At 42.7% G+C, this 22,600-nt stretch overlaps 1 protein-coding gene across 1 annotated transcript; it reads right to left on the bottom strand.

The window, feature by feature from the left end:
* Nucleotides 1-12,093: 12,093 nt before the first annotated feature.
* On the bottom strand, nt 12,094-12,962 carry lypd6b (LY6/PLAUR domain containing 6B; the record flags this gene model as incomplete). Its single annotated transcript, XM_080019528.1, has 4 exons — nt 12,094-12,267; nt 12,357-12,487; nt 12,572-12,670; nt 12,842-12,962. 4 exons carry the CDS (start codon nt 12,960-12,962, stop codon nt 12,094-12,096), a joined length of 525 nt encoding a protein of 174 aa, XP_079875654.1.
* Between the last annotated feature and the right edge of the window lie 9,638 nt (nt 12,963-22,600).

Genomic DNA, 22,600 nt, shown 5'->3' with positions numbered 1-22,600 from the left:
GACCCGTCGGTGTTGTGGTTGTAACACTCTTTGGAGCGTCTTGGAAATGGATTCGGGAGTTGACGGCTGGAGGATGAATCGCGGCTCGGGTCCTATCAGAGGGGGCGGTGGGCGTGTGCACGGCGCGCCGGGGCGGTCCCCATAGGCTGCGGTGCGCGGAACACCTCGGTGCGTGGGGGGAGCTGCGGGGCTGGGACCCCTGCCATGGGGGTGTCGTTTGTTGTGCAAACACGGATTAATACCCAGTAAGTAAAACGCTTTGATATTATTTTATTTAATAATTATATTTTTTATTTATTGATATCTATGTATTCCCCTAAATGTCCTATTATATGATTACTTTTTATTATATTATTATGTCCATTATATATATAATTTTATTACTGATATTGTATTATATCATATTATATTTTCTATATTGTTCTTTCATTTTCTGTTGTATATACTTTTTTCTTTTATATATTACATTTTATTATGCTATTATATCTATTAAATTACATTCATTTCATCATATTGTGACTGATATTGTATTATGTTTTATCAAATATTTTTATTATGTGTGTTTTTATTTTCTATAAACTGTATATAGATCTTATATATCTTTTTATATTTCATTTTATTTTATATTATATTATTCGTTTTTCTATTATATAATAACGTTTTATTATGTCTATTATATTACATTATATTATAATGTTATTACTGATATTATATACTATATTTTTGTATTTAAATCGTCTATATATTTGGAGAACATTATCACTTTGGAGCTCTGGTCTTACGCCCCCAGCTGGTAACAGCACTGTTCATTCAAAACTTGTGTTGTGTATTGTTTGAGTGTGTATTCAGTGTTTACCCTTTGCAGCTTGTGTATTGGTTTGTTGCTTAACAGAATAGAGTAGAATACAATTAATACAATATATAGAATGTATTCATTTAATAGAATATAATGGGATAGAATAGAATAGAATAGAATAGAATAGAATAGAATAGAAAATAATAAAAATATATAGAATGTTTTCATTTAATAGAATAGAATGGAATAGGAAATTAATGGAATGAAAAAGTCGACATCCATCCGACATCCGGAGCACACTCGGCTACGTGGTTGGCGCTCAGGGCTCTCAACTGGATAGGGCGTCCAGTCGGCTGTGGCGGGGTGGGCCTCGCCCTTGTGTGGGCCGCGGGTTTGACGTGGGGGTACCCCATGCGGGCTGTTCGGGCGGGGTGCCGATCTGTCGGCACGGGACCTGGCTCTGGGCCTACTGTCCATGCCTGGCTCTTGTGCCTACACATGGCGGTGGGTTGTACAGTATTTGTGCGCATCAGGGGTGCAGGGTCTCCTCGCGCTCTCTTCAACTGGGTTCAGCTCCTCTGGGCCGGGCGTGGGTGTTGCTCCGCGAGTTTCCGGCTTCTCTGGGGGCTGGGGGCTCTCCTGTGAGTGCAGCGCAGGGTGCTCGGGGCTTTCCTGTAGCTGTGGGGTGTCTGTACGGCTGCAGGACTCAGGGGTAGCTACGGGCTTTTTCCGCTGCTTGGAGGTGCTACAATATTATACCGACCTTATACTCCAGAAGCAATTGGGACAAGTCCCGTACACTCACCAGTGGACACACACACACACACACACACACACACACACACACACACACACACACACACACACACACACACACACACACACACACACACACACACACACACACAGGCAGTCTCATCACAGGAACACACAGACCACCAGCACCTGCGCTGAACAAACTCCAGCACCCTCCTGGTTACATTCCTCTCCTTTCCTCCCTCATTTACTGCCATAACTATGACAGGAAGAGGCCACGTGCCCAATTGCTGTTCCAGTTTTCCTGGACTTAATTAACTCTGTTTTTTCAATACATGTTGTCATCTGATGTTTATGTATTTCCATGTACATGTTGTTGTTGTTGATGTTAATAAAAGCGTCTGCTAAATGACTAAATGTAAATGTAAATGTAAATGTTGTTTGGTTCTATGTTTATTTGTCTCACCCGTGGTGATTCTCCCCCTCTTTAAGTAGTGATCAGTTGTTTATAGACCCAAACATGGTCAAATAGTTCTCCAAAGAGGAGGATTGGTGGCTGTTCAGTGTGACAAAAACTGTGTTCTTGTCATCCCACAGGTCGTCCACAGGACAGAGTTATTGCAGCAGCTCTTGATTATTAAAGAATGAAAAAAAAGTAACAAATAAACAAACAAATAATCTGTGTTGGATGCCCAGCATGCTGACAGCACGGTTAAAAAAAAAAGAAGAATAGAATAGAATAGAATAGAATTATAATATAGAATAGATTTAAATAGAATAGCTATAAAATATAATAGGATAGTAATCGAATAGAATAGACTGGAATAGAAAACATCATAACAAAATAGACAATAAAATAATAGAATTGAACAGCTATTAAATAGACTAGAATAGTAGTATAGTAGAGTGCAATAGAATAGAATAGAATTAGCAGGGCTTAAAAAAGGAGGATCAAAGGGTCACTTAGCACCGTTGACATAGTGCAGGAATGACTTCATGGCTGTTAATTTGTGTTTAAACAGCATCCTTTAGTGGTATTAAAGGGAGGATGAATAAATAAATCAGGGCCACATAAAACACTGAGCCTCATATGCACTTCAGGGAAGAATGCTCCCACGTCTGAGTTCTCCACTTTGATTTGTGTGCAGGGGATGTAGTGTTTCATTCAGGAAACGTGCTATTTTGTGGGAGCGCTGATAGATAGATGGCTGCATCAAGCCTATAAGAGCAGGGGAGGATTTTAGGGATTGTATCTATCTACATCCAACCTAGTCTGCAGCATAAAGAACTGCAGAACAATGCTGGAGGAAGAGGGAAAGTATTAGAAATGCACATGTTACTTTAATAATGCATGTTTTTTTATATATACTGAGGCTTCTTTTTTCTATTCATTGTCGATTTGCATGATTTAAACCTCCACTATTTACAGTACAGTGGTACCTCGACTTACGACTGTAATGCGTTCTATAAGAACGGTCGTATGTTAAAACAGTCGCATGTCGAAGCAATCTTTCCCATATACACCACGCTCATATTTTTCTATGATTTCCTTCTTAGTTTCAATGGGAATCATTGCCTTTTTCTTTTTCCATCATCCTTCTTCTTAGGACTCATCATGAAGGGTGAAAATAAACAAAATACACAGCACAAACACAGTAAAAATGAAAAAAATATAGATAAGCCACGAACTACGTGCACACACGATGTAGGTCGCCCACTGACTGACTGCTGACTGACTGCTGACTGGCTGCTGACTGACTGCTAACTGACTGCTGACTGACTGCTGACTGACTGCTGACTGGCTGCTGACTGACTGCTGACTGACTGCTGACTGACTGCTGACTGGCTGCTGACTGACTGCTGACTGACTGCTGACTGACTGCTGACTGGCCGCCAACGCGGCCAACTGCACATTTCCACGCTCGTATCTTGGAGCAGTCGGTCGCAAGTCGATACAGATTTTTGTGACTATCGCTACTCGTATCTTGGATTAGTCGTAAGTAGATGCAGTCGAGGTACCACTGTAATAGATTAAATTCAAAGTGACACCCCCAAACATTCAGGCATGGGGGGCATCAGGGCTGGAACACCAAAAAAGATAAGTTGAGTTAAATTGAATTTAATTGGATTAATAAAGATTGATATATGGGCATGAAATTGTATTGTACACGTCACACATTATTACTCTCATTGCATTATTTCTCTATTAACTCTATCACTGTACCACTTTTAAGTGCTGTTATTATGTCACAAACAGTAAGTATGCCACTTTTTACATTACTGTTATTATTGTATTCCACCCTTTCACTACTGTTATTACTGTATGTCACTTGTTCACTACTGTTATTATTGTACAGTATGGCACTTTTTTCACTACTGTTATTACTGTATGTCACTTGTTCACTACTGTTATTATTGTACAGTATGGCACTTTTTTTTCACTACTGTTATTACTGTATGCAACTTTTTCCACTACTGTTATTACTGTATGCAACTTTTTCCACTACTGTAATAACTGTATGGAACTTTCTTTCACGGCTGTTATTTCTGTATGGCACTTTTTCATTATTGTTGATACTATATGGCACGTTCTTTCACGACTATTATAGTTGTATATAACTTTTTTCACTACTGTTACTGCTGTATGTCACTTTTCCACTACTGTTATTACTGTATGCCACATTTTGATGCGCTGTTATTACTGTATGCCAGTTTTTCACTACTATTATTGCTGTATGCCTCTTTTTCACTACTATTATTGCTGTATGCCACGTTTTCACTACTCTTTTTACTGCATGCCACCGTTTCACTACTGTTATTACTGTATGACACTTTTTATTAGTACTGCCACAATACTGTAACTTGTACTAACTGTAGACTAACAGTCACTTGCCCACATTGGGCTCACTATTTAGCATGTGAGCTACTGCATGTTAAATTGTGTAGATTAGGGGGCCCGAACCAGCGGTACCAGGTCGCAAGGTTGTAGTTTGGATGGAATTTATATATATATATATATATATACATGGAACATGTATACATGTATACATTAGACTTTTAACATCGAACTAAAGCCTCTGCCTCAGCGGAGAAAAGAAAAGAGAAATAGCATTCCTTAATCATGTGAGGGAGTCCATAAGTTTTAATAACATCCCCAAAGCATTCCTGACTTAAAAGCACCTCACTACCCTCCTGGAAAAATAAATCCTCCTGTTTCATAACACTGGGAGAAAAACTGGATACATTTCAAATATGTACAGTATATGTATATATAGACATACTGTATATATAAACAGAATCTACCAGTAGTTAGGCAGATCACTGGATCCCTGTCCAGATTTAAAGCCTGAGAAGATTCCAGTTGAAGCTGGGATCTAAAAGCAGCCATTTCCCATAATTACAAACTGGCCGGCAATGGGGGGATCTGGTAGCATTTAATCGTGGAGCAGAGGATGTTACAAGGGCCTGGCCCCCGAGATAAGGATTACTTCACTTTGGAAGATAAAAAAAGAGAGAAAGAGAAGGGGGGGGGGGTAAAGAGTGAGGGATTTGTTTTTGGAGAGGCTGTGAACTGCTAAATGTGTCAATTGCATCAAAATACCTGTAAATAATTTATGATTTATTTTTTATTGGATATGATTGCTGTAGAGGTAGAAAGTAAAAAAATGCAAGTACTCAGTTATGTACTTAAGTACATTTTTCTATTTCTAACTATCTGTACTTACTTAAGTATATTCAGTTTAGGAGACTTTTGACTTTTACTCCATTGCATTTCAATGTAAATATCTATATTGCTTACTCTATTGCATGAGTTTTTTAAAATCTGGATTTCATTTTAGATTTGTATATATTTCTATATTAATGTGACACCACCTATACAATTTATTTTGTAAATTGTCATCGGGATCTACACAAGGACTCATCTGTATTACAGGCTCTGTACTGGCAAGTACTTTTATTTGTAATAGTAAAAATACTTTTAATCAATATTTTGTCTTTCTATTTTCAATTATCAAATAATAGTTTGGCTATAACCCACTGCACTGCTTTTTAAATAGATTTATTTGTCTTTCGGGTCAGATTTGAGCAAATTTCAAAAATTGAGATTAATCCGGGTTAACTCCACAAATTGATGCGATACATCGCAATTCATTATTTTCATCGTTTGACTGCCCTAATATTTTTGTAGATTGTAATCAGGATATGCATGAGCACTCATCGACAGAAAACAGGTACAGTAGGCACTTAATGCCGTATTATAGGCTCAGTTATATGAGGGCACTGGATACGACAAGTACTTTTTTTCTCAATACTTTAAGTACTTTTAAGTATGCGCAACAACTTGGGTAGACATTGCAATACGATGCTTTCACTTTGCATTTTTTGCCAGGTTTGTACATTTTACAGAAGTGAAAGATCTGAGTACTTCTCCCACCACTGAATAGTTGTTTGGGAGAAAAGGCCAAAAATGCAGTACTCAAATAATTTTTTGAGTGTGTGTTTTGTTTTACACTTTGGCTCGTCCTCGTTGTGGGATCAGTGACCTGCGTGTAAAACCAGCAGATTCAGAGAAGGTCGTGATCCATGAACATAGAGTATCTGTAGACACTTTGAGGTTTCTTCTCATTTTGTCTTTCTATCAGGGCTGATAAGAGCATCACTCCGTCCACGCATCTTCTTCTTCCTCCGCTCCGTCGGGTCACAAGGGACGCATTCATTTATTCTTTTTTTGTGTGTGAGTGCATACGGTAAAGTAATATAGCCGGAGAAGAAGACTCCTGGAGGGAGCCCAGCCGCCGCATACTCTCGGTTACCATGGCGATTTGGCTTTATCAGCCTCCAGCCTGTCCATCACGGGAGACAAAGGGGACAGTGAGGTGGACCCAGCCGCAGACAGAGGCCCATTCAGGACATCAACGCTCCTCAAGATCTCCGGACCTCCACCTAAAGACAGGATCTATGATGCATTCTCTGGAAGTCCTCCGTGTAGGTGGTTTCAGCCATTATTCTCCACAGCGCTGGGGGACACTTAAGCTCGTCCTCCTCCTCCACCTGAGGAAGTGCTGCCTGAGAGAGAGCAGACATGGTGCTCCATTATCCAAACGTATGTCCATCGTTTTCTTTTTTCCATCAGGTCTCTCTCGAAAAACATATTTACTCTTGGTGGTCTGTTGTAATATTACAACATTCACGCAGAAATCTCAGTACATTTTATTTTATATGCACATTCTCAATGTGCTTCAGTCGTTTATCCTAGAAATCCCATTGGATGGATAATGGGCTCATAGATGTGGGAATTTGGTCCTGAACTCATATTTTCCAACTTTTTTTTGAGCTCTAGCTATTTTAATTATTTTCTTAATAATGTGGGAAAATACTTTTTAATACGTTTGAAGAATTAATAGTTTAAGTTTTAAGAGTAGTATAATTAATAATTCTAAAATGAACAATAAACAAAAACAATCTGGCAATTTACAATAAACCAAAGAAATGTTTTAATAAACAATAAACCTCCACAATTCACATTCTGACAAAAATAGGGAATAGTGCAAGTTTGCATGCATATATACAGTATACCAAGTAGTAGTACTGCACTGTACTTATTAAAATTGATTTAAGTGCATACAAGCAATCCACTGGAACACATGACTCCACCAGAACACATGCTCGTATGAAAAAATGTTGTTTTGGGAGCATTCGGCTATCACGTCGTCCGACGGTCCGTTGGTGCCAGAGATCAGTCGTTCCCATGGGGCCTGGCATGTTTGATCAGGTTTTACAGTTCTGGCCCGCTGTCCTCCCCCAGCCAGGTGTGAGAACATGCTGTCTGGATCCGTCATCGGGTGCCTCCTTTCATCACAGGCCCGGGATGGAAGGAGATCCGGCGAGAGATCCAGCAGAGAGGGGTCATGTTCTCTGAGGCGCTTCCGAGGGAAGGGCCCTCTCCTCTGGGTCGGCGGTCGGCATGGATGGGTAGCGGGGGGGAAGTCCTGATGGGACTTTATAGCTTCTTCGCCTCCACAAATTTGGTCCATTGGCCAAGGAAATTAGCTACCGTAGCAGCTGGCGTGGACGAATGAAACACTAACGGATTTTCTGGAGTGGTGGACACGGCGGTGTAAAAAAAGTCGAGGAGAGGCCGCGACTTCAAAGAGCCTTTTCTCCTCCTTCAACTTCTGATGCTGAGCTCTGGACGGAGCAGAAGAGGGAAGGCTTTCTTCATCTCCACAGACAAATCGATTAATGAATAATGGGAGAGCGGGAGTGTTGAAGGACGCGGAGAGGGGTTGCGAAACCGTTCCTCGAGGCCGCCATGCAGATGGTGCTGAGGAAGCCCCCCCCCCCCCCCCCCGTATCATGAACGAAATGAATGAAACCCAAATGATAGGGCGAGGAGCACGGTCGCTGATGGACAAAGCGCACCCTCCAGCAGGATTATTTTCACCCAGACTGAATCCTTCCACCCTTCTGTCTTGTCCCTTTCTCAGTCGGTCTGGCAATACGCATGTGTGATTGCATAAAGCAATGGTAAATACCGGAGCTTGTGACAACAAAGAGAAGAGATTTATTTTTTTTTTTTTACCTAACCCTAACCTTTACCCTTTTGCATTCGTAATTTAGCGGGCTTCACCTCAAACAACAAGACAAAATGCCCATTCGGTTGCTTTTCCCCTCGTTTGTCCGACTTTCTCTCCTGCTGTGACCCCCAACAGGTCTTTGACGGTTCCAGCTTGGGCCACAGAGCTGTCGCCCCCCCCCACCATGAAGACCAAAGGGGTTGGGCACGACCCCCAGCTCTGATCCCGTTCACCGGACAGGTGGCTCCTACCACTCCACAGACTGGATGGGATCCGTTTGGCCTCCGTTGCTTTTGATGTCGTCCCTTCTCCAGAAGTGTGGCAGAAGTCTGGGGAGCTCATCAAGACATGAAAGAACCTCTCCAAACGCACCCTTCATGTCCTCCTGGCTTTCTGAGGCTGTTTTTTTTAAGAGTTACCAGATTGGATTGCCCTTTTGTTTTAATCAATGAGACACGCCTCGCTCCATTTCGTGTCAGCCGCACTGAATTCCAAATTTTTTCGCTTTTGAAATGATGGACAGATGAAAGCGAGCGAAGCAACACGTAACAAATGTATATCTTTCAGTGTCTCAGATACAGAGGGCTGCATTTAGCCCAACGCTCTCGGCCTCTGAAGTGCTGACAGACGAGACCGGTGGTGTTGGAGGTGGGATGTGGTGCCTACGGCGCTTCAGACGGAATATGAGTTGAGTTCACGTGTCCTGTTTTTTTTTTTAATGTTTTTGTAATCTCAGTCAGTTAACGTTCGCTAAGGTTGGGTGTCTGTCTTCACTTTTTCAGCAATTTTTGTTTCAACCTCAAACAAAAAACAAGTGTCCGATGAATAGTCCTGAACAAGAAGATTGTTTTCTTTTGCTTTTTATAAGTATCAAAAACAATCACACTTTATGGAAGCATTCATTACCATTACTTGTTGTTCAATTTAAAGTTTATCTATCTATCTATCTATCTATCTATCTATCTATCTATCTATCTATCTGTCTATCTATCTATCTATCTATCTGTCTATCTATCTATCTGTCTATCTATCTATCTATCTATCTATCTATCTATCTATCTATCTATCTATCTATCTATCTATCTGTCTATCTGTCTATCTATCTATCTATCTATCTATCTATCTATCTATCTATCTATCTATCTGTCTATCTGTCTATCTATCTATCTATCTATCTATCTATCTATCTATCTATCTGTCTATCTATCTGTCTATCTGTCTATCTATCTATCTATCTATCTATCTATCTATCTATCTATCTATCTATCTGTCTATCTATCTGTCTATCTGTCTATCTATCTATCTATCTATCTATCTATCTATCTATCTGTCTATCTATCTGTCTATCTGTCTATCTATCTATCTATCTATCTATCTATCTATCTATCTGTCTATCTATCTGTCTATCTGTCTATCTATCTATCTATCTATCTATCTATCTATCGACAGAATCTATCTATCTATCTGTCTTAGATGGATGGGGGTACTTCAGGAAACCATCAGTCTAGTCCCCATTATAAACAAGGATGGACAAATAACCACAGACGTTTCATTTTGTTGACATCTTTTTGTGTTGCCACATTGCTCTATTCTCTGCTCCGACAGGGACTCAGGGTAAATACACGTCACCAAAAACTACAATTGAAACACAGGACCCGCACCCCATTAGGGCGTTTATCCAACGGGGTTAGGCGGCTTCCTGTCCAAAAAAATGTGAGCTATGATTGGGAAAATGGTCAGGCATAAAATTTGAGTATGTCTGCCAACAAATAAATAGGGTAAGACTTAAATTGAGCCCAAAGTCAAAGAGCAGAGAGTCAAAGAGGCTCCCGGACATATCGTGTCCTTATCACTCAAGGTCATCACACACATCGCAATTAAAGTGGCGCCAAATGCCAAAGCTTTACTGCCCTTCAATAACAAAGGGGCGCCTATAACAGTTTCTCCAACCATAAATAAAGACTGGATATTGACTCAACATCCATTGTGCGTCAGCATGGGTTTGATTCAATTCAACGCTCCATTTTCCACAACATGATTATTCCGATGAAGACGTGAATCATGCTCGGACTGGGCCTCCACAGAATCGAGATGCAACCCAGTGGAGTTATTGATGTTTTGAAGCTTTGAAGTTTTGAAGCCCAGAATGAAATACAACAGAGTCAAAATACTGACAGACCGCGCAGGCAGGGTCTATGTACGCATTTTTTTTTTTTTTCCCCAGCCCCGGGGGCCTAATAAAGTTAAGGCAAAGAGAGCGGCAGCCTGAGTTACTGCATACACGCATGCATTCCAACACACACACACACACACACACACACACACACACACACACACACACACACACACACACACACACACCACACACACACACACACACACACGACAGCCATCTATAGCAAAAAAAAACAACTCCCAAAACACAGCACTACCCAGACACGGAGCCTTTCATTTGTCTGTTCGCAGTGTAACCCAAGCTTCACACCCCTTGTCCCACAACCCTGTACTTTAGACACGCCACCTAATGGCAGAATGACATTCGGTTGAGGAAGAGCGGAGGACCGAAGTCCCACCAGCCCCCACCCCGACCCCCACCCTGTCCTGAGGGTCTCCTCCTGGGATGTTTTATTTTTGACAGCACCTTCAACACCTTCCTCACGCTACACGCTAAAAAACGGGGCCCCCATCTCCTCTCCACGCCCACTGCAGATATGGGTGTGTTGCGGTAGCTGGGAGGGGTCATATCTACAAAAGCCTTCAAATTAAATAGAACTTCTCTTATCTTTCGGAACAGATCATCCCTCCAATGATTATTTTCATTAATTGGGAAGATAAGACGGACAGACAGAAGGACACAACGACTGTGAACGGTTAAGAGGGAGGATTGTGGCGTGATTTGATCCCATGGGCGGCAGACGATCCCATGACTCCAGAGCCGTCTTACCCTAATTCGCACGGAAATAGGCGTGCAAATGTGTCTTTCATATTTCAATGACTAGTTAGGAATTTTGGAAACGCAAGGCTGTTTAAGGCCCTCATAGTTGAGGGTTGATAGTTAAAAAAAACATCTAACAGAACTGAACCAGTTGACTGAACACGCAGTTATTAGAGAACAAGAGTAGAGCTTCATTTGGGCTGTAGTGAAAACGTCTAAAAACAACACCCCGGACATTGTATGAAGCAATTTATTTTGAATTTGCTGCTATATTTAAAAAAAAAAACCTTCTTAAAAAAAGGAATTTTTTACAAAAAAACACTGAAGTGCAAATGCAGAACATATTAACAAAAACATGTGCTATAAGTTCCATATGAACTCAAAAAGGGCTCTGTGACTTGGCAGTGTCCACTTGTTTTGGTGTTCGGTTTGTCATTACTGGCCATAATGAATGTTTCCAGCAGCGTTCGTTCCGCGATGAAAACATGTCATTAACATTCCCCGGCATGTTAATAATCCGAGGCGAATGTTCTAGGGATGATTAAAGCCTGAACATGTGGTTTCTCAGTGCACATACTTCATTGTTTTGGGCTGGCCTTCCAGGGCTTGGTGGAACAGTCAATTAGAGATCCTCAGAGCCAAATCATAATAATCCAAGATGTTGACGGTGTCAACATCGCTGCAGGAATACTGGGCCGCCGGCTACTAAGGTTGATTTCCAAGCTTTCCAAAGGCCAATGATCCATGGTTTCCTCAAGATTAAATGCAAGATAAACTTGTTTGTTGTGAATCCAAACAATCTGGACCAACCATGGCAGCAGACTCTTCCATGTCCGAGGACTTGAGACATTTCTTCCCATTCTAGCACAGATCTGAGCAACAGCTGGGACCGATGAGCTTCATCCCTCAAACCTGCCAAACGGAACCATAAGAGCCATCGTTTTGGGCTTGCTGCATCGTTGCAATGACACAGAAGTTGTTCCAGTTGCCTCCTCTGACCCATCATAGGGTAGACAGAGGGAAAGGGTTCACAGTAGAACCAAAATGCTCAAACCCAGAACTAGCACTGCCACCCAGGCACCCAGAGTCCTCTGGCTCGACACTGAGCTGTACACAGTCCTTCTCATGGTGACAACGGCGTTGGTGTGATTGGTAGGGACCTCGATGTTGCAGATCATACCCTCGCAGCAGGACACACACTCCTGAGAGGAGAAAGGAGAAGGTGAAAGGACTTAACCAAGTTTTTATACCAAGCGTTTGGACGGGTCTTGAGCACATTGTGTAGACTCACCGTGTGGCCGGTGTCTCTGTGGTGCCTGCAGCCCGCCAGGCGACAGTCCTCCCGAGCGGCGCATCTTTTAGTGACAAACTTGGTTTTGCCATGACTGGAGAGGTGGTGGATCGACATACAGAACTGAGTATCTGAAAGAGACAAAACAATTAAGTTGGGGTAGTGTGCTCTGTAACCATGAGGTCCAACCTCAAGCGTATCGAAGAAACACTCACTTTGCGGGCACCACTTGTCTTCTGCCCAGCGGTTGCATTTATAGTTGTCGACTGCTTGCTCGCAGGTAAAGCACTTAAAACTGTTGGGGAATGGTGTGGCTGTAAAGGGGGTGAAATGAGACATGATTTAATAACTTTTATCAATGAATCAATATTTCACCCATCAATGAACATAGCAGGAGCCAAGAAGTCCATGGCTCTTTCTCTTGGAAACTTGGAGGTGAAGGAGTTCCATGAACCACTAAACTGTACAACTAGATCAGCTCTCACCCTGCACTGGTGGCCTGACATTGTAGAAGTCGATGTGATCGCTCTCCACCACGCCGCTGAAGGCCACTAAAGCCAGGATATGGATTGCGGTGATAGCTTGCGCAGCCATAGGTGAGGTCATGCTCAGTCACTCATTCTTTCACAAATAACACCTACAACACAGAAATAAAATAGGTCACAGAGTTAATTTAAGGCAGACCACGTGGCAAATTTTTCCCAGTTTTGGCTGAAATAGGGGAGGACAAGGACACAGCGGAAAAAAAGAAGAAGAGCAATGGCAGTAATTTAATCTTTGTTTCTTTCGGGCCATTGTATTCATGTTAGGCTCACGTTACTCCAAATCTCTTGTGGTGATTCAGTCGGCGATTAAGAACCGGGGAGGAAATCTCTGAGCCACCATTGTATCAAATGGCACAACTGCCGGACCTTTACCTGGGACCATGGGGGTCATCTCCCTAAATGTGAGGTCAAGACCTTTGCGAGCTCGGGTCTCGCTCAGGCTTTGACCCTATGACCAGTGAACTGCAGGGCACTTTGACCCTTTGCGTCAGGTGACTGGGCGGTCAGGTGGGCGAGGAAAGCCACGGTAATCGGAGGAGTCGAGGAACATGACTTCACGCACAACTGAGCAAATTCAGAATTCCCACTAAAAGGTCGGCAGTAGCAGAAGGAGCAGGTACTTAGGGAACGGCCCTTTGGGGACTTCACCTTTCTTTTATCAGAAGCACAGAGATTCAACTCCGCCCTTAGCGCTTAAAGGTTTAAGCGAGATCGATTGACCCGCAGCAAACACAATAGGTTATTGTTGACATCAACTTATGCAAGTCATCTGTAATTAGCTTTCATTAATCATTTGGAAGCTTTGGTGCAAAAGTCAATCCGACTGAGCATTCTGCCTTTGCATTTAACGATCTCAAGACGGAGTGTGGACAGCACAACCTCAATGAACACTTTACTATTGAGAAACTCACCACTCTGCTGCAGCCTCTCGCTCTGCTTAAATGCAGTCCAATGGGGCAATCGTTTAATCGGTAAAATAGCATGTTAAATTTCCCATTGGGGAACGTAAACTCGCAATATAGTCACACATTATTTAAATAAAAGTAGCATCACATTGTATTTAGTACCATTGCCACAGTACATCCAAAGTGTAACATTGGCTGCAGCAAGTTGCCTTGACACTTGGGGAGGAAGAAATGAATTGTCGCAACTTCCTGTTTCTAGTCACTCAATCTCAAAGCATTGTGGTTGTGTTACGGTATAAACAGTTGAAAATGATGGGAACCAAATTTTTACAGGGCCTAGGTATACAAATTACACTCTCCTCACATTTTCATACAAGAATATAAAAAAAAACATATTTTTTATGTGGGACCTATAGTAATGTTGGAAATATTAACTGAGACTGGGCACCCCCAATTCTCATGTTTTGTTTTCTCGTGTATTATATTTATTGTATTGGTTTATTATCTTGTTCACTCATAATCTTATATATAAATTTATGCATTGGCAATAGCGACTTTAATGTTTTATTCGGGTTATTCATGGTCACAATGAGTGAAGCTCACACAGGCACCTTGGGCATCTAAGGGGTCCTTTAGCGCGAGAGGGAGCATGCGTCACTCAGTAGACCAAGAGAACCTGCAGTATGCAGGCGTGCGACACTGATGTGCTGGTGTTTCTGTGTTTCCAGGTGAGCAAAAGTAGTGACACAGATGTATAGTGTATGCGTTCGATGTGTGAGACTATTACAGGAGTTTTACAAGTTACTCGAGAAACTGTGTCGAGTGAAAGTGCTAATATGCTAACGCTAATGAGGAAACCAGTAGTGTAACCACCTGTAACCTGCTCAAATATAAGTTTTGCGAGCCTGTTTTCGAGGGTTATAGTGAGAGCGGACATTTTATGTTTTAGGCAAGTTCAAGAGTGAACGGGAATGTTTATAATGCGTCAACCAGTAGACCGAGATGGCCTGCACTATTCAGCCCCACAACACTGATGTGCTGGCGTTTCTGTGTTTCCAGATGGAAGAAAAAAAGTCAAGAAGTATTGAAAGTACGCATGTCTGGAAGGCCCATTTGTGAGTCCAAATGTGCAACATTTAGCTAATGTGATTTTGCGTCATGTGGAAAAGCAACTTATAACAGGACGTGGAAAAAAAGCAATGTGGGGCCACTAATGAGTGGGTGCGGCCACAAAACGGCTCTCAGGGTGATTGCCAAGTCAACAGTCACCTGTTACACCTCAGATAAATACACTTCTCAGCCACAGAAATCACAGCCTGCCAGCACTGATCCAACACAGAATCAATATTCAAAGCCAAACCAGCATCTCTTATCTTCCTTCGCTAGTTTAGCTCCTTTCCTGTAGCCATGTGTCAACCACTAAGTGGTCCCACGCCTCTAGATCTTTGTAACCGCCAATAATCTGCCTTTTTAAACAAATAAACATTGGGATCCTCTCCGACATCTTAAGGATTTTGTGTCTGAGTGTCCGAGGCTACGAGGTTCAACGACCTCTACAGCTGACTATGTGTGAGGAGGCACGGGCACACTTGACGTGTTGAAGCTATGTTTAGCCCGTCAAACTGCCCATGGACTATTGGGCACTAACAAGAGCAAAGGTCGACAAACAGTCACAAAGCTTAAGCTGAGTTTGAACCTCTTTCAACCTCAGAAGAAGGTTTCCAGTGACAAAATGGGATGAAGCCAACTGTTCAATTTGTCAAGATGATATCAACATGTTATTAAAAAAAAGACACCTGTTCCTCGTCCCATTAAAGTGTCCATTCCTTCATCGTCTGGCATCTTATTTACCATGGCGCATCACTTACTGTCCCAAACCAGCGGCTTCACTATGACAGCTAGTGCTTCAAATTGCTAAATAAATACCTTGCTTTGTTAAACAACCACAAGTCATAAGATGTTAAGATCGTTTCAATAATCAAAGGTCTCTGTGTGTAAGCCAATTCCACATTGGCTTACACACAGAGTGAAGATCATACAGTTTCCATTTCAGAATGATGAATCATGACACTAAGTCACACCATGTTTCCCATACAAATAGGCAGAAAAGAGGCAAATTTTCCGCAATACTCACCAAAATATTTCAGTCATCCCCTGTCAGGCTTATTCCCGAAAATCCATCGCACAGAGCTTTAAAGCACTACTTTTTCCTTCCTGTGTTGTTAGACACACTTCTTAATGAAAGCATGTTTTTTGTCATTCTTTTTGTTTCTGGAGAGAGGCTTGCAGGTTGCTTGCACACTGAGGAGCACTCAGGTCAAGAGTGCATAAATGGATTGATTCCTAGTTAAAGAAGAACTACGAGTCATTTCCTGGAGACCACCCCTTTCACCCGGAGGGGGCTCCATCAGCCACCCCCAACCCCCAACTTCCTGATGATAATGTGACTATGTGATTGGTCAACAGACGGGGGGTGGGGGGGGGGGGGGGGGGAGCAACCATGGGAACAGAACAGCCACCATCTAGCAAGGTAGTGTCAGCCAGTTCCCTCGGTTCACCTTATTAGCATTCACACAGACATGCAGAAAAACACACACGCGGATATGGGTATGGACCTGCACAAACGACAGACCTGCGACCACCAAAAGACAAGCGCTCTCTTCCCTCGTTCTTTCGAGTGGAAGCCTCGAGGCAGATATTGCCGCAAAAAAAGAAAGATTGAACGCACTTCAGAGAGATTACTGGAAAGACGTATCATATGACATAGGCCGTTGCTCTCCAAGGTAAGTCAAGGCAGGTAGGAGGCCAAAGGTCCATGGGAACCTCCATCTCCAGCTTTATTTACCCTGGTTTGGTACCATGTCCCAATCTCCCGGTGTTGACTCGCTGGTCACATGGACAACAAGTCATACAAGGGAGACCCAACAGCCTTATCAGTTCATTTCTATAAAATTGAAGGCTGCCTCCCAACACTCAACATTGGCCATTCAAGCAAGTCAGCTTCTGCACTACACACACACACACACACACACACACACACACACACACACACTACAGTTTATTAACCGGCACTTGGAAAACAATGCCATGCACAGATAATGAGATTAATATTGTGTTTGCCCTTAAGATCAGCTGAGGCCTGATCATTTCAGATAAGCACGGCCTGAGATTTCTGTCCCGAGTCAATCACACCATGTATCAGAGGGTGAAGCCGTTTAAAAGCCAAAGACTAGATTACAACCCAAAATTAAATACAGTTTTTAGAGGAATAACATAGCTATTGCTGTAAAGGCTAAAAACAATTCCACAGTATTTTTTAAACCTGAGCCTAGGCTCCAGTGCAAAGGCTTGGATCACAATGTTGAGTCCATTGGAAAACAACCGCCCCCCATTTCTATCTCACAGGGCTTAAACCAGCCTGCACCACTGGGGTTCTGATCCGCTGTCTAAAAATAAAAAAAAATAGAAACACATTCCAGATCCTGACTGGCTTCCTGCTCACTTAACCAAGCACCTGGGTGTGATAACATCCTCAGAGTGTGTGTGTGTGTGTGTGTGTGTGTGTGTGTGTGTGTGTGTGTGTGTGTGTGGGAGGGGGTGTGTGTGCTGATATTACTCTAGCTTTACATTTAAGCCATCGGCTTTGCCTCCAGCTCCCCTTACCCCAGCTGATTTTTTTTTTATTGTGTTCACGAGCTTCTGTGGGAATTTGAATTTGAGTGATCAGGAAAATCTAAACATAAACGAAAAGCTAACCCTAACCCTTCATATAAGAGGTGGTCTATAGTCTCATGATGAAAGTAATGGATTGCCATTGGAATGGGAATAAAGGATGCAATCAGATAAGGAAAGGCCGGCAGGCTCCATCCAGCCAGCCAGAGACCACAATAATTGCCCAATAGTTAGCCCAAGGCTTATAACGTAAATGGAGAAGGTGTCGTGACACACGTAGCTTAAATGCCAAACTTCTGTGAAAATTTATGGGCTGCATATGCCTGCCGATCTTTGCTAAGCGCTGCACACGCTCACAGGCATTAACCCTAAACCAAGCATGGAAAAGACTCGTCAGCAGCAAAACAGGATCCTCATGAAACGCTACTGCTCACACCGATTAAATGTTTCCAACCGCTTTGAAGCATTTCTCACCTTGTGAAATCTATAGAATTAAAATGAAGATGGAACGTCTGCATCGCTGCGATACACCTCTTATCTCACAAACACCTCTTATGCGAGACTCCGACACTCAAAACAAACGGTAGTCATAGTTTTGACTGCAAAAAGCACCAAGAACAACAGAATGGAATAATAAAAAGAGTAGGTCTCACCAAATCCTTCCCAAACTGTACCTTTTCCTGTGCCATGCCAATGTATCCTTTGCAGCAAATGGAAGTGGGTCGATTCTGGGGTGGCAAACATTCGGCGAGAGATAATGACTAGGCGAGTGCTATCCTGGGAAAACCTGGGAATGCAAAACCCACCGCAAGAACCGCTGTGCTGTACTACCTCCAAGGGGAATGAGCATTCTCATTCATTTTTCGCGATCATTTACCCACTTCACAGGGAAGGGAAGATAATCCACAGGGACGTGGTCATGTTGGCAGCATTCTGGCTTGTTTTTTTGATGTGCAAGATTTCTATAATGGGCGGCGGTATAATAATTGAACCAACTGCTCTTTAGTTGTCCGTCAGTGTCACTGATCACGAGGCTGCCTGGGGATTTGATTAAAGTGGGAGCGTAATTACTGTTTATGGTGGCTCAATCAGTTATGAAACAAGATGGGACAAGAGCCTCCCGAGGATGTTTTAGCCAAAACCTATTTTCCTACGGCTTTATAGAGGCCAACACACCCACACTGACACATATCAAGCGTCCTCTTTGAGAGCTACACCCAAACGCTGCAACTATTGTTTGTCTACCATTACCCTTTACCTGCTTGGTGTGCTGTTGGTGATTAAAATGACAGATTTGAGGCTTTGTTTTTGGCAGAGGCCAAAATGTGAGAGAAAGAGTCAGTGAAATCCTTAACATTGAGCCTAATATTGACTGTTAGCATGGCTTTGGGTCAACAATGGCTATATGTGATGCGTCGCTGGCATCCAGCATTGGAAAGTCAAAACTGGGACAAAGTAGGTGACTATTTTAAGCTGGTTGTGGAGGCGGAAAATATGTTTTAGTCATGGCTTTTATAGGTCTCACAGTAGGGGAAGTTGTTTGTCCCCAGGGCAAAAGAAAGAGAGGAAGAGCTGTTGGTGCAAGAGACACCAGCCTCTACGTGCATGTGCAGGTGCGACGATTAAACTCAAGGGAAATAAAAGTTGATGAGTAGGGCTTAGGGTATTGCCTCCAATTGGTTGGTACTTCCGATGAGCAACACTGCCATGTTGATCGAAGCCTTTCAAAAGACGACGAAGATGTGGTCCGGGCCATCGCCAAGAGAAACACCTGGATATGATGACTTCATTCTGGTCGACCAGGTGAACTGAACCGCATTGGGAGGTTCAGGGCTCAACTTTTTTTTCGCCCCCATGTTAGTCAAGCCCTTCCCTCAGAACTCAGCACCCACCCTGGCCCGGACACATTGTCGAGCGAAGCACCATCAACCGCTGCCCACAAGAATGTGCCCGCTACTTGTATCAGGATCAGGTTACTATTTGTGTGGAGCTCAGAGGGGCCGGTGACTGGAGATGGCTCAAAGGGATGCCACGGAGGCTCCTCTCCTCAAATAAAACTCCCACCGGAGGCTGTGCTTCAAACAAACAAGAGGGGGGCCTTTGGAAAATTGAACGATCTCTTGCTCGCTGAGTGGCGGCACTTAATCTGCGCCACTTAACTGCCTCTGCCTCTCGGTAATTCAGTACAAATTGTTTGTTTCGTACAGCGCCATGGGAGCAAGTTCAAACATGTAAGCATGAGAAAACCGAAACACTGCAAGGGGGGGGGGGGGCAAAAAGCAAAACAGAAGAAAAAAAAGCCTTGTCATCAACTAAAGTCGAATGCCAAAAAAAAAGAAGGGAAAAGGTGATACTCGTGAAAGTCGTTTTACAGTAGGAAACTGTAAAAGTCTTGTTTGCTTTCCCAAAGCGAGCGGTCTGGTCTGGGGCCGAGCCCAAACCAATCCTGATTCTTCTATTCACGTGGTATTTAACCCTGTCTGTCTGTCTGCCTGCTCTCATGTGGGGGGTGGGGAGGGGCAATCCGGTTGTAAAGCCTTCGGCCCTTGGTGTTAAAAAAAAAAATCCTAGGCCCATTCTTTCTTTGCCTTTATGGCTCTTTTATGAGTGCGTAGGCTGCTGTTTGACCTGTATGACAATGCCACTCTGTCAGAAGACAGGCACGCAGGTCGTAAAACTCTCAGGCCATCCCTTGATCAAAAGGCCAGATATAAAGAGGAGCTAGTGATGTATTCTGCAGAAGGCAAGCACGTCTAGACTGATGACGTTTTACCTCGGTGCAGCTTAATGCCCAGGCAGTGCAGTTTATCTGAACACTTCAATTTAGAGGTATTTATCTGTTACACCAATATATTAAAAACCCTCATCCTTGTTTGAGAACATAGCAACAGAGGAAGGCGAACAAACCTGGGTCTTCAGTATTTTATGGATTTTGGATGACTGCCCTGTGATCGTTGCGGTGCATATGCACAACTATCCCAGGGTAGACGGAGAGTTTTATTTTAGATAAGGGCTCCGAAGTGTGACAAAGAAGTCGGCCCAGAGCAGTCCTTGGTCTTAAAGCTTTTAAGAAATGTGCGGTATGTCTTTGGTCATTCCGAAATGCTGGGAGCAAGGAGAGTTATCTTTGATCTCTCTCATTGTTGCCTTTGTTTTCCCTCGCCATTCCTACTGAAAACACACAAGATTGAGTGACCATATTGCTTTTGAAATGACTTTGAGATGCGAAATAAGGCGAGATTTGGCAAATGTACTATGTTTCACTGGCCACCGATAACAAATACGACCAAGCAAACAAAGCAGACCACTGCAAATCAATTATTCCAATTAAGCTGGACAAGGGGTTGTTTGTATGAAGCCACATTCCAAAAGACAGAAAAAACATCACATTTCAGGCATCAAAACAACAGTAGGAGGTCTATCAGGTAAGGGAGATTCATGTGACAAACAGTTAGGGTCTATAAAGCTAGCTGCTGTCACGTCACCCAGTGGCCTCCCAGAAGTAATAACTGGCTCTCGCACCAATGGTATAATTTTTTTGGTATGCAATGATGTACCATGATAAAAATAAATGGCCTCACACGGATGAAAGGACAAGAAAAGGCAACTTTGTGCTAAGGAAATTGCTCAGCGCAATGCCAAGACAAATCTGAAAACAAGTGCCTCGGGGGGATCGGTTTGGCGTGACAGTATTAAACCAACACTTAAGGCTGACTTATGAGTTGTTGTTTTTTTTGTTTTTTTCCCAGAAAATAGGAAGTGGGTCCTGGAGTAATAAATTGGAGAGCGTAATGGGCGGTTGTTATAAAGGTGTGGGACTTTTTGTGCAATACTATAGTTATAGTAGAATTTCCTGCTGTTTGCAATCAGCCTGGGTTACGTTGTTAGAACAAGAGAAGGACAAGCAAAGACAGTGTCTGCTGAATGAGTACAATGCACTGTTCTGGAAGGAATCCCACAAAATGCCAAATATGGAGTTCCTCTACTTATACAGTACATGTACTGTAATGCTTAATGTTTACAGACATTCATACATCTGCAGTCCCAGCAAGACATAAATTGTGGCTTTTTCAGTTTTGATTCATGAAACATTGTCCTTAATTAGTTATGTCAGGCTGCCACAACATTATGTGTATGTTCTTTGTGGCTTTCAGCTTCGCCCAGTGTACTCGGCCTTGCAACTATACTGCAAAAAAAGACGATTTTAAGGCAGAAAATCTTGAAAAGAAACAATCCTTTTTTTAGATAATAAATTGACTGGCGTAGAATTGTATGGATGGAACATGATCAAGCTATCATTGAGAAAATTATGCAATTTATCCCTGGAGTTTAAGTGTTTTCTTATCTAATAACTGTGAGATAAGAGAGAACAATATGAGAAATCATGTTAAGTAAAATGTTCTCACCCCATTGGCCAATAAACCAAAAAAAATATACTATATATATATATAATACACACTACACTACAATAAACAACAACTACAATAAATATAGACATACACACACACAATTATACACCCACCATTTTTATTTTACATTGATTTTCTTTGCAGTGTAGTGGATTGTTTTGGGAGAATATCATACTAGGATGAAGGTTGGATTAACAGGAAAGTAATCATACTTATCAGTCGGCAGCATCATGGATATGTCCAAAATATTCATAGAGGGGAAATATTCTGTAGTATGACTTCTAAAGGGACACAGTGTAGCCACGATACCATTTGACCAGGTCACCCTTGTCCTCTCCACTCAAGTCTATACCTCCCTCCGGAGATCTCGTGATCTTGCCTTTAATGCTCGGTCATTACACAGGGTGAGAAACCCAGGTCAGTTAAATTGACCGTCTGATTACGTTGCACCGCTTTCCCTTACCGCCCTCCCCTGCACTCCTGTTTCTAGCCAAGGCAGGGACCGGAGGAGCGGAGTGGGTCCAGACAAGGCCAGTCTTTGTGCCACACACTCCACCAGGAAATCAAAAACTCCAACCCCCCTTGCTCCCCACTACCTGCCAAAGCTGGAACGGGGTGTACCAGACCATGAAAAAAAATCTACTCAGTAGTTTCAGGTGTCTCGTCTCTAAACAATGAACAGGGAACCTATTGAGCAAGGTGTAAATTGGTTG

This window comes from Zeus faber (assembly GCF_960531495.2).
Source record: "Zeus faber genome assembly, chromosome: 18".
Taxonomy (NCBI): Eukaryota; Metazoa; Chordata; class Actinopteri; order Zeiformes; family Zeidae; genus Zeus; species Zeus faber.
The sequence above is the reverse complement of the archived record's forward strand: the minus strand, read 5'-3'. Positions and strand labels throughout refer to the sequence as shown.